At 52.6% G+C, this 13868-nt stretch overlaps 5 protein-coding genes across 5 annotated transcripts; 2 read left to right on the forward strand and 3 right to left on the reverse strand.

Annotated features, from left to right (window-relative positions):
- Positions 1 to 599: 599 nt before the first annotated feature.
- On the reverse strand, positions 600 to 1131 carry PtrM4_036900 (uncharacterized protein; the record flags this gene model as incomplete). Its single annotated transcript, XM_066104175.1, has 2 exons — positions 600 to 650; positions 736 to 1131. 2 exons carry the CDS (start codon positions 1129 to 1131, stop codon positions 600 to 602), a joined length of 447 nt encoding a protein of 148 aa, XP_065966377.1.
- Positions 1132 to 1964: 833 nt separating this feature from the next.
- Positions 1965 to 3189, forward strand: PtrM4_036910 (GCD2, Translation initiation factor 2B subunit, eIF-2B alpha-beta-delta family; the record flags this gene model as incomplete). Its single annotated transcript, XM_066104176.1, has 3 exons — positions 1965 to 2772; positions 2953 to 2996; positions 3100 to 3189. The coding sequence occupies 3 exons, from the start codon at positions 1965 to 1967 to the stop codon at positions 3187 to 3189; spliced, it is 942 nt and encodes a 313-aa protein (XP_065966378.1).
- A 453-nt stretch (positions 3190 to 3642) lies between these two features.
- PtrM4_036920 (RIO serine-threonine protein kinase fused to N-terminal HTH domain protein) lies at positions 3643 to 5036 on the reverse strand (the record flags this gene model as incomplete). Its single annotated transcript, XM_066104177.1, has 3 exons — positions 3643 to 3787; positions 3974 to 4887; positions 4974 to 5036. The coding sequence occupies 3 exons, from the start codon at positions 5034 to 5036 to the stop codon at positions 3643 to 3645; spliced, it is 1122 nt and encodes a 373-aa protein (XP_065966379.1).
- Positions 5037 to 5360: 324 nt separating this feature from the next.
- On the forward strand, positions 5361 to 8350 carry PtrM4_036930 (RPN1, 26S proteasome regulatory complex component; the record flags this gene model as incomplete). The annotated part of the gene is made up of 6 exons (XM_066104178.1): positions 5361 to 5499; positions 5569 to 5633; positions 5689 to 5853; positions 5905 to 6254; positions 6304 to 8260; positions 8330 to 8350. The coding sequence occupies 6 exons, from the start codon at positions 5361 to 5363 to the stop codon at positions 8348 to 8350; spliced, it is 2697 nt and encodes an 898-aa protein (XP_065966380.1).
- A 1154-nt stretch (positions 8351 to 9504) lies between these two features.
- Positions 9505 to 11426, reverse strand: PtrM4_036940 (RNA-binding protein (RRM domain); the record flags this gene model as incomplete). Its single annotated transcript, XM_066104179.1, has 6 exons — positions 9505 to 9633; positions 9810 to 9984; positions 10031 to 10122; positions 10171 to 10260; positions 10311 to 10401; positions 10453 to 11426. The coding sequence occupies 6 exons, from the start codon at positions 11424 to 11426 to the stop codon at positions 9505 to 9507; spliced, it is 1551 nt and encodes a 516-aa protein (XP_065966381.1).
- Positions 11427 to 13868: the final 2442 nt, after the last annotated feature.

The raw sequence follows: 13868 nt of genomic DNA on the forward strand, positions 1-13868 counted from the left end.
TACATTACAACCCCACTACTTCGACCCCCTCATCACCGTAAACCTCTCCTTCAACCGTCGACCAAACCTTGCCAACCTGTCTCCCTCTCTACGGATAATTGCCCCAACAACAGTTCCCCGCAGCCGCTCCTATAGCATGCGCTCCGTATTCGCTGTTCGCGGGGGAGGTGGTTGCGGTATATCAGCCTGCCACTCCTCTATGCGCTGACGATTCCGTTCCCGTTCCCGTGCCCTAGATCTTCGTCTATCTGCAGAAGGGTGCAATATCACTTCTCTGCCCAATTCGACATGGTTTCGGATTACTGGGGTTGGCGCTCTGACGGTTAGGTCAAGCGAGTTTGGGATGGTGACGCGTGGAAGGGGAGATATCGGGCTGTCTGCTTCGTCGCTAAATTCTGAGGGTGCTAATCGAGCTGCGATGTTCGGAGGGAGTGGTCGGACTGGGATGGGTGAGTAGATTGGATTTGTTTCCGAGGCTGATACCGACGGTGGCTGGTTGTTGGTGTTTGATTCAGCTCTCTGCGGGCTGGGTATAGTCTCGCTGGCCTTGGGCAGCTCCGATACTGACGCACTCGAAGAAGAAGAAGAAGAAGAGTCGCTCATACTTGGTTTGCGTTCGAGAATGGGCCAAGAATCTCGCATATGGAATACTTGTAGGGGTTGTGAGAATGGAGAGGTGGGACTTGTTGTAAGCACATCTTTGGGATTCAGATACAGCCTTGCGAAGCCCATTACCTCTACCCAGTGGTTCTTGTAGTATGTCTCGATTGGTAGAGTGAGATCGAGGAGAACGGTCACTTTGTAAGTGTCGGATGGCGTGACAGGCGTGACAGGCGGGCGAGATAAGACGGGTACTGGTCTTTCAGGCGGCGATTCCACAGTCCTTGTCGGCGTTGGCTGCGTGGACGACGCAGATATCATAGTATTGGACTCAGCAGTATCTTCTTGTGGTGATACTGGCGGAGATGATGTTTTGTTGCCAACGGCGGCTGCTGGTGATGGCGTTCGTTCCCGGACATACTTCTTCCCCGGCGCCTTGTCAGGTGTCGTCTGGATTGAAGATCCTGGGGCTGAATTTTGGTAGTAATCAATCAGTTTCGAAATGTCAAATTCTGGTGAGGGCGACGTCATCTTTGGTGGTCGCTCAAATGGCAGCTGTGGTTGTTCGGTGGATAAAGAAGGGTGGTGGAAAAGAATACAGGAGCCGTATGGGCTAAAGAATGTACTGGTGGGTTAACGAGCTGGATGCCTGATGTCCATGTCTTTGGTGCAGTCAGCACGACGATGCTATCAAATGTCTTCTGCCTCCTTAGCGTAGTCTCATCAGAGGAAGGTGAGCTTTCATGATGTCGCAACTACTACATTGGCTATCTTTTCAGTGACGATACTGCCAGCCTTACTCGTGCCTTATACCTACCTATAACGGCGTTATTGCTGATTGGGTATCGCATTCTTATAGAACACAGTTTCCGCTTCGAATATCTACCATGCTATTTCACCAGTCGTTCTCACCAGTTGGAATATGTTTATCAATCATTCCTATTGTCTCGCACTCCAATTGATCAACGTGAAGCCTTTGGGCTTTGGATGCGTGGGGTGGCTATGAAATAGCCCATAATACAAAGGATGGAAGAAATTGCTTTTCGGGGTGTTCTTTAGTAACAGCTATACGGGGAATACGGCGATGTCCAGCGCGTTGGCGATGACATCAAAAGGCGACTCGAAATTCTCACGGAATGCATTGCATCCTGAAACTTATAAGAGAGTAAACTGAACGTCACGGTCACATACAGATAGAACTTAACCACTAAGCCAACACATAAAGATGCCATGTTGTGGTGTGGAAGCAGCAGGAGCAATGACGAAGCTAACCCCAACTCTTGGCACATGACTCAACCGCTCACCACTCCCCACCATCCAAAAAGTCCCCCTCACAGCAACCAATCTCTCCCAAACGCCTCAAAATGAGTACCACTGACCCAGCAGCGGCCGCACCCGCCAAAACAGCACCCACCTTCGACATAGTCGCGACCTACCGCCGCATCCTCCAAGATGACCCGGAACTCACCATGCCCGTAGCAGCCATCGAATCGCTCGTAGAAGCCATCTCACAAAGTAGCGTCTCCACGGTAGCCGAAACGCTCGACCTCCTCGAACGCCACACATCCGCCCTAAAAGCCTCCATCGCGAACCCAATCTCCCTCTCCGCCGGCACCGACCTCTTCCAACGATACCTAATCACAACCCTGAACCGCCCCGCGAGTCTAAACCTCGGCCCCGACGACGACTTCCGCGCAATTCGCAACCACCTACTTTCGAACGGCAAGCTCTTCGTGGACCGCGCCAAGCAAAGCCGCGAGAAAATTGCTAGTTTCGGTAAACATTTCATTCGCGATGGGGCTACCGTGCTTACGAACGGGGGGTCGCGCGTTGTAGGCGCTTTATTGCGTCGAGCTGCTGAGTCAAGCACGCTCCGGTTTAAAGTCATCTACGTACTGCCGGCCTCCAACTCGCTCGATTCGAAAGAAGGATTGCAAACGGTGTCGGACCTACGCGAACACAATGTCCCCGTTGCTACGATCCCCGATTCTGCAGTCGCGTACTCGCTGGGCAAAGTCGACATGGTAATCGTTGGTGCTGAAGGCGTTGTAGAAAACGGAGGCATCATTTCGCGCATGGGGACGTACCAACTCGGCGTGCTGGCGAAGAGCAAAGGAAAACCGTTTTATGTGGTCGCCGAGAGTCATAAGTTTGTGAGGTTGTATCCGCTTAGTCAGTTTGATCTGCCCATGGAACAGAACGTGTTGGATTTCAAGGTTGCGGAGGGGCAGGTGCAGGGGCTGGGACTGCAGCTGAGGGGTAAGGATGAGGAGGCCGAGGGCAAGGCCGAGGAGGAACAGGGGAATGTTTTTGACGAGGCGATTGCGGATATGACGGCGAAGCAGACGACAGGGACTGTTAAGCCGCTTGAGGCTCATGATGCTGTTGATGTTACTGTAAGTTTGCTCATGGCTTTCCATATCACATCGTTTTCTTCTATATCTACCGTCTCATCACTTCATTTTCTACGTTCATCAACCAAACTAACACGTCCTCTAGCCACCCGACCTCATCTCCGGTATAATAACCGAATCCGGTGTCCTCACCCCCTCAGCTGTATCTGAGGAATTGATTAAAATCTGGTTTTGATCGCTGCGAAAAACCACGCACTCCTAACAATGTATTGAAATAAAAAACGTGGATACTACTACCGAAAAGAAAAAACTGTATTTATAGACAGGAAGCGTCGGGAAAAAACCTTTGTTTTGGTGAACCGCGGCGTATACTGAGGATAGATGATGACGATGATACCCAAGAATAGAACGATAAAGAGGACTTCAATGGAAATATTTCCAACAATTCTGTGTGGGACGTGGTGATGTATTCTTCCAACTTATCTTATGGGAACTTTTGGATCATGAAATCAACGACGCGTCTTGAGATCTGGGAAAATAATGGTATTGTAAGTCGGACTGGACGCATCGTTATGACGCATACGATGATCCGATACGATCATGATGTTTGGATCATGGTGCATTTGTGCACTCCAAACAGGTGGGTATCGCTAAGAAAAAATACAGGACAATAGGAACATAACTTCATCTATAAAATCCAACCAGCTTTCTTCTTCGCCTCTCTCGTCGTCATGGGCTTCTCGACTGGTGGCGGAGGTTTGATATCGCTGAGGTCGGGGAGGGGATCATTGTCTCTGATGTCTAGGATGGTCATTTCTCCGGTTGGAGAGGGGCTTTTGTCACCTACGGGGCCTCCTTCGAGTTCAACGCCATCGTCATCCTCCTCAATCTCGGGCTTGTATTCTTCAACGTCGTCAACATCCACACCATCCTCATCATCTTCGTCATCGACTCCCTCCGCGCTTGCGCCTGTCTCGATGTCTACTGCATCGCCGTCGACGCCATGCTCCTTCATGTACAGCTCCAGCTCCTTTGCCATCTTCTTGCTGAAGCCTGACGCCTGCACTTCGACGTCTAGTCTCTTGACAAGATTCTTGGTTGCGTCCTTGAGGAATGGGCCTGGCTCGTCGCTTGTGAAGCCATAGCGGCGGTCAAAGTAACGCTTTATGCAAGCGACATCGCGGTCAAAGTAGTACTCAGCGTTGGCGTGATCTATCGAGACCATTTGCGGGAAATCAATAATAGTAGGTATTAGCGTTACGCTGCCGTCCTTCTCTGTGTGCTCCTCGACTAGGATGTTGAACTCGTTAAAGTCACCATGGATAAGACCGTATTGTGCGAGGCGAACGATGAGAGTCATGAGTTCTGAGTAGAGGGTCGCGGGATCGCCGACTTTGGAAATCTGGCGCAAGGGAAAAGCGTCGATGAGGCTCATCACTACCGTGTGTCTGTTCTGGCCGAGCGGTTCGGGCACTGGAAAGCCTTCGGCTCGCAGCGCCTTCATAAACTCGTACTCTTTCACGGCGGCGAGGCGCGACATGTACATCCAAGAGCCTCCCTGTCGATTGCGTAGGTAGTCGCGGTTCGCCTTGACGGTACGGAAGGATATGCGACCCAGGCGGTGGATCTTGAGAACCAGCTGCTTGCCCGTATCCGAAGCGCAAACGATAATGTCCGACTCTTTTCCTATGCCAATCTGGTTTCCTACAGAGTACACCGTCGACGCCTTTTGGTGCGTGTGTAGGGCGAGGTAGTCCAGTCCGCCATATGTGAGTCGGTAGCCGTCATACTTTGCGTTCTGAATTTTGGCGATGAGACCGAGTTTGGCAAGATTGGATATACACCTGTGAACGCCGGTGCCTGAGCGGAGAGAGGCAATTTGCGAAATCAAAGCGGTAGGTACAAGTTCATGGTTGCGACTGCCCGTCTCTGTCTGCCGTCTTCATCAGTAACGTAACGCGTTAATACCCCCACTACAAAAAGTTGATGTGCGGGCAAATACAAGGTGTAGGCACTTACCGCTCTCAGAACTCTCCAGTCATCGGGGAGGAGATAACGGATGTTCTTGACGTTTAATTTCATGGTCGGGGTACGCTGAAGGCGCCAGGTTGTGGTATTTCGGGTGGAAGTGAGGCTTGTAATTTTTGGCCGCCGCTCTCTCATCATCGGAGGACGGTGCTTGGCGCTAGCGCGGCGGAACCAACGCGAAGCCAGAGCTGCCTGCCTCATTGACATCAATCCGCCCATTATCAATCCCCGACTACTTCTCCCTCTCCGGTCCATTCGAGCGGCGCCTATACATCTCGGCAATTCATAATCACGCTCAAACAGTCGATATCACCGCCGCTCCATCCCCGCACGAGCGCCATAGTTCGCCGCTTGCCCTAGGTACATTTCGTAATCACCATGGCCAAGGACGACGAGAAGAAGCCCACGGCCGCCGACAAGGGCAAGGGCAAGGCGCCCGCTGCCAATGATGCAGATACGGCAAAGGATGCAAAGCCAGATGTCGAGGACAAGAAGGCCGGCGTCGCAACCACTGGCGGTATGTTGAGAGTCGGCGGCATAGCTGTTGTAGTCGCCCCAGGCCATTTATACTGACGGTCAATTACAGAGGAGCTCAGTGAGGAGGACCAGCAGCTCAAGAGCGATCTTGACATGCTGGCAGAGCGGATACTGGTGAGCTATTCAGCTTGCCTCGTGCCCGCAACATGCGCTGATCATCCGCGTCTAGGGTCCCGATACCAGCCTCTATAAGCCGGCCCTCGAGCAGGTCAAGGAGTTCATCAAGACATCGACGAGCTCAATGACTGCCGTGCCCAAGCCTCTCAAATTCCTCCGGCCACACTACGAGAACCTAGAGAAGGCCTACGCATCATGGCCCGGCGGCGAGAACAAGGTATGCAAACACGGTGCTGCAGGACAGACGATTTAGGGCTGACTCCAATAGCAATCGCTTGCCGATATGATGTCGGTATTGGGAATGACATACTCGGATGAGGAGCGTCTGGATTGCCTAAAGTACCGCCTCGAGGCGCCATCAACAGATCTCGGCTCATGGGGCCATGAGTACATGCGCCATCTTGCGCTCGAGATTGGCACCGAATATCAAAACCGCCTGAATGAAGACAAGTCAACCGACGATCTCACCGACCTCGCCTCGAACCTTGTCCCTTTCTTCCTCAAGCACAACGCAGAGGCCGATGCCGTCGATGTTCTGTCCGAGCTGGAGATGATCGACCAAATCGAGCAGTACATTGACGAGAACACTTACTCGCGCGTAGCTCTGTATATGGTCAGGTAGGGCGTACTTTGCTTTCTCCTGAATCAATGACACTAATACCGACAGCAACGTACCTCTCCTCACATACCCGGACAACGACAAGTTCCTCCGCACCACGTATCGCATCTACGCCAAATACAAGCAGTACACACAAGCCATGACAATCGCCATTCGGTTACATGACAATGATTTGATCATGAACGCATTCACTGCCACAAACGACAAGTCGATTCGGAGACAGATGGCCCTCCTGTGCGGTCGACAGCGGATATGCATAGACGCAACTGACGACGATGACGCGGAGCTCCAAGAGTGCATGAACAATACACGGCTGACTGATCACTTCCAGGCGTTGGGCAAGGAACTCAACATCTTAGACCCCAAGACGCCAGACGACATCTACAAAACACATCTTGAGAGCAGCAGGACCGCGGGACTTACCAACACTGATAGTGCCAGACACAATCTCGCTTCTGCCTTTGTCAACGCCTTCGTAAACGCTGGGTTTGCCAACGATAAACTCATGCTAGCAGAGAACACAAAGGCCAGTTGGGTATGGAAAACAAAGGAGGAAGGCATGCTTTCGACCACAGCATCGCTGGGTATGCTCATGCTTTGGGATGTTGAGGAGGGTCTGGACAAAGTCGATCCCTTCACCCACGTCGAGGATGACATGGTCAAGGCTGGTGCTATGCTTGCTACGGGCATCTTCAACTCCGGCGTCCGCATGGACTCCGATCCTGCCATTGCTCTATTGGGTGACGAAGACAACATCAACTCTAAGAACAAGAATATTCGTCTGGCTTCCATCATGGGTCTCGGCCTCGCATATGCAGGTTCTAATAAGACAGACCTGCTTGAGGTTCTCCTTCCTATTGTCACCGACACCAGCCTCGACATGCAACTTTCTGCCATGGCTGCCCTGTCTCTTGGCATGATTTTCGTCGGTTCGGCAAACGGAGACGTGACTGATGCCCTGATGAACACGCTCTTGGACGAGGACCGAACCAAGCAGCTCAAGGATAAGTGGACACGCTTCATGGCCCTTGGCCTTGCTCTGCTCTTTTTCGGTCAACAGGAAGAAGTTGACGTCATCTTGGAAACTCTAAAGGCGCTCGACCATCCCATGGCCAAGTCTGCATCCGTACTTACCGAAGTATGTGCGTGGGCAGGTACTGGTGCCGTGTTGAAGATCCAGCAATTGCTTCACATCTGCAACGAGCACATTGAAGAGGACGATGAGAAGAAGGGCGACGAGCTACTACAGTCATACGCTGTCATTGGTCTTTCATTAGTCGCCATGGGTGAGGACGTCGGCCAAGAGATGATTCTCCGCACTCTTGGCCACCTAATGCATTACGGCGAGGCCAACATCCGCAAGGCTGTGCCTCTCGCTCTCGGTCTCATCAGCCCCAGTAACCCGCAAATGAAGGTCTACGACACTCTTTCACGATACTCTCACGACAATGACAATGACGTTGCCATCAACGCAATCTTCGCAATGGGTCTCTGCGGTGCTGGCACAAACAACGCCCGTCTTGCACAATTGCTCCGACAACTAGCGAGCTACTACCACCGCGACCCCAATGCCCTCTTCATGGTGCGCATAGCCCAAGGTCTCTTGCACGCAGGAAAGGGCACGCTTTCGCTCAACCCCTTCCACACGGACCGACAGGTACTATCTCGCGTCGCCGCCTCAGGCCTCCTCACCGTCCTCGTCTCTCTCATCGACGCAAAGTCCTTTATTGTCGGCGACTCACATTACCTGCTCTACTACCTGACCACGGCCATGGCACCGCGCTTCCTCATCACACTCGATGAGGAACTCAAGCCGCTTATCGTCAACGTTCGCGTTGGTCAGGCAGTGGATATTGTAGGCCAGGCAGGTCGGCCAAAGACCATTACCGGATGGCAGACACAGAGCACGCCTGTGCTACTGGCACACGGCGAGAGGGCCGAGCTCGAAGACGAAAAGTATATTAGTTTGACTAATGTGCTGGAGGGCGTTGTCATTCTGCGTAAGGTATGTTATCATCTATCCCCATTCTAATATAATATAACAAGGCACAATGCTGACTTTGATACCAAATAGAACCCAGAATGGGAAGACTGAGCGAGCGAGCGGGCCACAATGCACACTGCCGCCGGAGGAGGAGAAGAATAGAAGTAGAAGAAAGGACATGTGATACTAACACATCACATGACTATTTGCAGACAGTCTGCATCTAAATGAAATAAACTTGCACACTTTGCACATTTTCATAGAATCAAGTCACGACATCTTGTCTTCTGCCTGGTTCACAAAACAAAACACTATCGATATCCTCTACCTAAAGGTTGCATTGGATAGCTACTATGGGCAGTGCAGTTTGTGCGTCGGTTGTATACATATATAGATGTGCAAGGGTGGGTGTGGAAGTGGAATTAAAGTATTGATTCAAAATTTCTTGTGTGTTACTGCTGTGAGGTCGACGTGGAGTGAGTATGAATATGGCTGAGATGAAGATCAAGTCGTCAACCCCAAATACGACGAGTATTAGCATTGGGAGAAAAGGAAGCAACATGGAAGAGACTTGACTTTGAAGAGATTTGGTAGAGCTATCGTCACATGAGGGAATCGATAAATCTTCAGTTTACCTCAAAACACACAACAGGCGGAATAGGTCATCAAAAGATACAACAAACAAAACATGACATCACAAGACACACCAAGCAAACATCACATCAAAAACCATCAAATCAATCGAGTTGGAAGAAGATCGATTATACGACGAACTATCGAAGCTACGACAAATCCGACCATAGACCTACCCTCCACCACGGAAACCTACCCCTGCATCGATGAGAAAAACATACACACTAAGATTTTTTTGGTCCGCTGGCTTGCCCAGATCCTAACAGATACTTCTAAAATGTGAAGAAGCCGCCCAAGCATAACGTTCGAAAGAAAACACGAGACTCAAGAGTCGATGAGAAGGATATGTTCAAGGTGCAGGGGCCAAGAACAAGAGTATTAGGGCCCAAGACACGAAAATGACGGCCAGAACGAGAGACTGAAGGAATGACGAGGGCAGTGAGCAGCTCGGAAGCTTCATGCCATGACATATTGAGATAGTCGATCCTTTGTAGCGTATGTTGGTGGTATATTGTCGATGCCAGAACGAGTCTCCAAAGAGATGTGGCTGGTGGATGTTGACGGAGCGATCATGAAGAATAGGACGTACACGAAAGTTATATCGACGGTCGACTCAGAAAGACGGTGCGAATCTAATCGTTGCGGGCGGAGAGGCGGCTTGGTGAGGAAGACTTGTCATCGGTCTTGACCGGAGTGGCGGGGTTGGTCTTGATGCCGACACCATTCTCCGAAGTGCCATCGTCGCTCTTGATGGGGCCACCCTGGGGGCACGTAGTATGAACGGGCAGGGCCGAGAGTGGATGGCACTGGGGGCGACCAGGGCTGACGCTGGCCGCGCATGAACAATTCGAACTCATTGGCGTGGCCAGCGGGGAATGGGCGACACGGAGAGGTAGCGATCAGGCGTGCCCAGCGCCCTAGCCTGAGCAACACCAACCTCGTACTCCGCAGCACGGAAGACACGACCAGCTGCAGTCTGCTGCTTCAGCATCTTCTGCTCATGGGTATCCGAGAAGCGAATCTGGATGAGATGCTCCTCACCACCTGTCTTGGAAACCGGGGTGTTGTTGAACTCTTTGATGACCTCATCGCAGATGTCGCGAGTCTCGAAGCTGGTAATGGTTAGCCATGCTCAAGATGAAGAACAGGATGACTCACCGAGCGAAGCCAACACCACGGCCAGTACCAGAGGGGTCGCGAAGGATCCTGCTGGAGCAGACCTTGTGGGGTGCGAAGATACCGGCAAGTTCCTGAAACTGTCAGTGTCTTGCCATGAGAAGGGCGAGGATGCTACATACATGCTCATTCATGTTCTTGGGGATGTTGGACACGTAGAGGTTGGTGTTGGCCTCGTCGGCAAACTTCTTGAGCTTGGAGTAGAAGGATTCCTTGAAAGAGTTAGTCCATGGCAGTGTGTATTGAAAAGATACCAACATACCCGAGCGAAGCTGACTTCATATCCGAGATAGTGGAAGCCTCGGATGCAGTCCTCGGCATCCTCGAAGTTGTGGTACTTGATGAAGCCGAACCTACGAGGGCAGTCAGTAGATGAAGCTAATAAACAAAGAGAAGACACTCACCCCTTGCAGAGACTAGTCTTCAAGTCAATGATGGACTTGGAGCTCTGGATGTCGCCGAAGCGCTTGCCCCACATGTGGAGCATCTCGTCGGTGGTCTCAGGAAGCAGACCTCGAATGTATACGTTGGTCTCGCCAGTCTTGTTCTCCAGGCTACGGTCGAGTGGCTTGTGTGGGGAGCTAGGAGCGGGGATAGCCCGAGGAATGGGAGGCTCCTGGTGCACTAATGCCAAAAGGTGGGGAGGCAACGTGGGCATGGTCTGCTGCTTCTGGATAGGGGCCATGACCTGGTAGTGCTGAACCAGTTGCGACGGTGAGGGTGTAGCACTGCTGGAGTAAAGAGCATTGGGAGAACGGTCCATGATGGCGGTGTTGCTCGCATAACGGAACATACCACCACTACCATAAGGTGTGCCTGGGTTGTCGTTCTCGTTGGAGGAGATGGAGTCGCGACGGGGTGTCATGAGCGAAGGCATATCGGTCGAAGACATGCGAGCTGCCCAGCCAGGGGGCATGGGGCTGTTGTCAACGACGGCTTGACCGTACTGGTATGCTGCCTGCGGAACGTACGCACCGGTGTGATTGTACATGCTGGGAGAGGGTGCCATGCCAGTCTGCTGCTGGGATCCTGCCATCATGGGGTACATGGGAGCGAGGACATGTTGGTTCGGGACCCAAAGACCCTGACCGCTGGAGAGGGGGATGTTGCCGTAGTCGGACGAGCCGTTGGACAGACCAGAGCCGGCAGACTTTGAAGTTGCAGAGGAGCCGTACGAGGCGTGCATGTTCAGGGCTGCCATGTTGTTCGTCAGACCTTGCAACCCGGCATCACCGTGGGGAGACATAGGCAGACCTCGAGGGAGGTATTGGGCAGACCCGTGACCTTGGCCGTTCTGGTTGTACGTGTTGAGCATATGCTGGCCCTTGTACCCTGCATTGGCAGGCGCATAGTTTTGCTGACGACCGTTGGTAGCCATTACAGTCACGTCGGAAGTGGTTCCGATCGAATGAGTGCAGGAGCTGCTGGAGAGACAGAGACTGGACCGAAGAGCTGCAAGCAAGCGTCGACAGAGAGATAGATGCGACCCTGAAAAAGACGGCGGCGAAGACTCTTCACAATGGCTGAGCGAACAGGTAGACTGAGATGCAGAGAAGAAGGTTGCTCTAGGCAGGGTCAGCTTTTATCATAACCGACAAGCTTGACGCTAGCCATTTCTGGCAATGAGCCATGAGTTTTGGGCGAGGAGTATGAGAGCAGACCTCGCGGAGATTGCGAGTAAGTTTCGACCAAGTTGTGCGCAAGTGCGGGGGAGGAGCTTCGGTGTTGTAGTGGTGCCAAGCCCGTGGAAGTGAGGGAGTGAAAGGGGCTTACCAGATCGTAAATGTCAAACTTTTTTGCAATGTGCGGGACTGGTAGTGACTCCAAAGCTGCTGGGGGTTAGTACATGGCTTAATGTAACATGGGGGGCTGTGGGGAGATGGGATGAATGACTGACCTGCGGAAAGCTACAAAGAATGTGGCCACTGATGCGTATTGGTGAGAAAGAAGTGAAGAAGAGTGAGGAGTAGAAGAAGAGGAAGAAGAAGAGAGAAGACAGGATGAGAGGAGTTGTTGTAGCCGCCACTGGCGTCCGGGCGTCGGTGGTGGAGAGGAAGGGGCAGTCGCGATGATGGGTCGACTGACGACGCCGAAAAGCTGGGTAGGGCAACATCGACCTTGACGAGGAAGCTGCCAAGGAGAGACGGGGGCAGCGGAGAAAAGAGCTTACCTGTCTGATGACTGGTGACTGGTGTTGAAGCAACAGCAGACGGACGCGGGTATACACAGGAACGGCAGCACTTGCACTTGTGGTATCGTCGCTTCTCAGTTTGGACAGACGTCAAGCCGTGGTTAGGTAATACTGCAGAAAGAGCTGTTTCAATAGTGATGTCAGGGGAATGTTGCTTGTGGGAGAGGACGCAGTGCGCGTTGTTCTGTCCCACTCGCCTCGGTGGGAGAGTCGAGCTCTTATACGACTAGTAGGGACAAGATTCTGTGTTGATATGCACAAGCCCAGGGACATGGTCTTGCGAAGCGCTGCACGTTGATCGCAGATGTGCGAGGCCGCAGCACTGTGTACTCTTGCCCGCCTCCCCATCAAGGCAGCCATACCTCTCTGAGACGAGTGTGTAGCAGGAAGACGACAGGGCGTTCCCCTACAGGTTTCTGGCCTTGTGCTGACTCCACAGCGGCAACAGCCCATGCAGCCATACCGCCCTTGCAGCAAGCAGGGCTCCAGGGCTGAGGGCTTCAACGTCATTGTTTGTTGCTGCAAAGCTCGGGGCTGGCTTGGGCAATGTCGTCGTGGTCGTGCTTTCTTCCGTCTCCTGCCAGGGACTCGACACGTCGTTTCCTCAATCCCACACACCCACCACACACCTACCCGCTCTCGGAAACACGCAGCGGAAGCACCCGGACAATCAGACGTGCAGAGAGCTCCTTTTGACGGCCAACTAGCCTCGCATCATGTTAGTCCGGCTACACAAAAGGGCCAAATCTCTCACCATGTCCTATAGCCAAACCTCTGTCAACCTGTAGAGGGCTCCAAGTAGGATGGCGGTGATGCATCTGCAGCACGCTTGTAACCCGTGCAGCAATCCGGCGCAGTGCAGCCAGTGTCGGCTGTGAAGCGGCAGATTAACGTCGACAGATGAAAGCGACGCCCCACTCAACGACGTCGAGGGAGGAGCGCCTTGATGCGACGACCGTGGTCGTACGCAAACCCCAGGCCGACAGCTCTATTTCTGAAGTTATCCAGCCTGAGCGAGTTCCCTCCATCTGCAGCGGCAATGCATATGCAAGGGCGTGTCCGCAGCGCCGGGCTGGCCTCACCCCCTCTTGAGAAGCGTCACTTTACTACGAGACAGGTGTGCATCGTGTACGAGGCCAAAGCCAGAAGTAAAGTACTAGTAGCACTGTGAGGTGCGAATCACTCTTGTCAAGGCCATAGTACGAAACCTAGTGAGGAAGTCGGTGCTAGCCCGCTTGCCATCTCGTCTTGTCGGATTGCTCTGTAAACGGCCGCTTGAACATGTACTGTGCGCTGAAGTGATACAGACCTCACGAATGGAGAGGTATCTGCCGCCTCGCGTGTTGCGTGGGCGCAAGCGCACTGATTACTGTGTCGCATGTCTCTGTAAGCAGCTATCCGAACGGTTATTCGGCTGTTGAGTCGGGTGTCATTGGCCTCGTGGCAGTGTGCCGACATGGCAGACTGAAGAAACGGTCCAGTGTCTAGAACCTCTGGAATGAGATGAGGTTCTGACATCCATGTAAAGGTGGCGTTTGGACAGGCAGCTATTCGCCCGCCTCACATGGCAAGCCTGTCTGTAAGGACCTCTTCAGGAGCTGTGCATGCCGTGCACCGTTGAAGCTGCAT

Source organism: Pyrenophora tritici-repentis, chromosome 1 (genome assembly GCF_003171515.1).
Source record: "Pyrenophora tritici-repentis strain M4 chromosome 1, whole genome shotgun sequence".
Taxonomy (NCBI): domain Eukaryota; kingdom Fungi; phylum Ascomycota; class Dothideomycetes; order Pleosporales; family Pleosporaceae; genus Pyrenophora; species Pyrenophora tritici-repentis.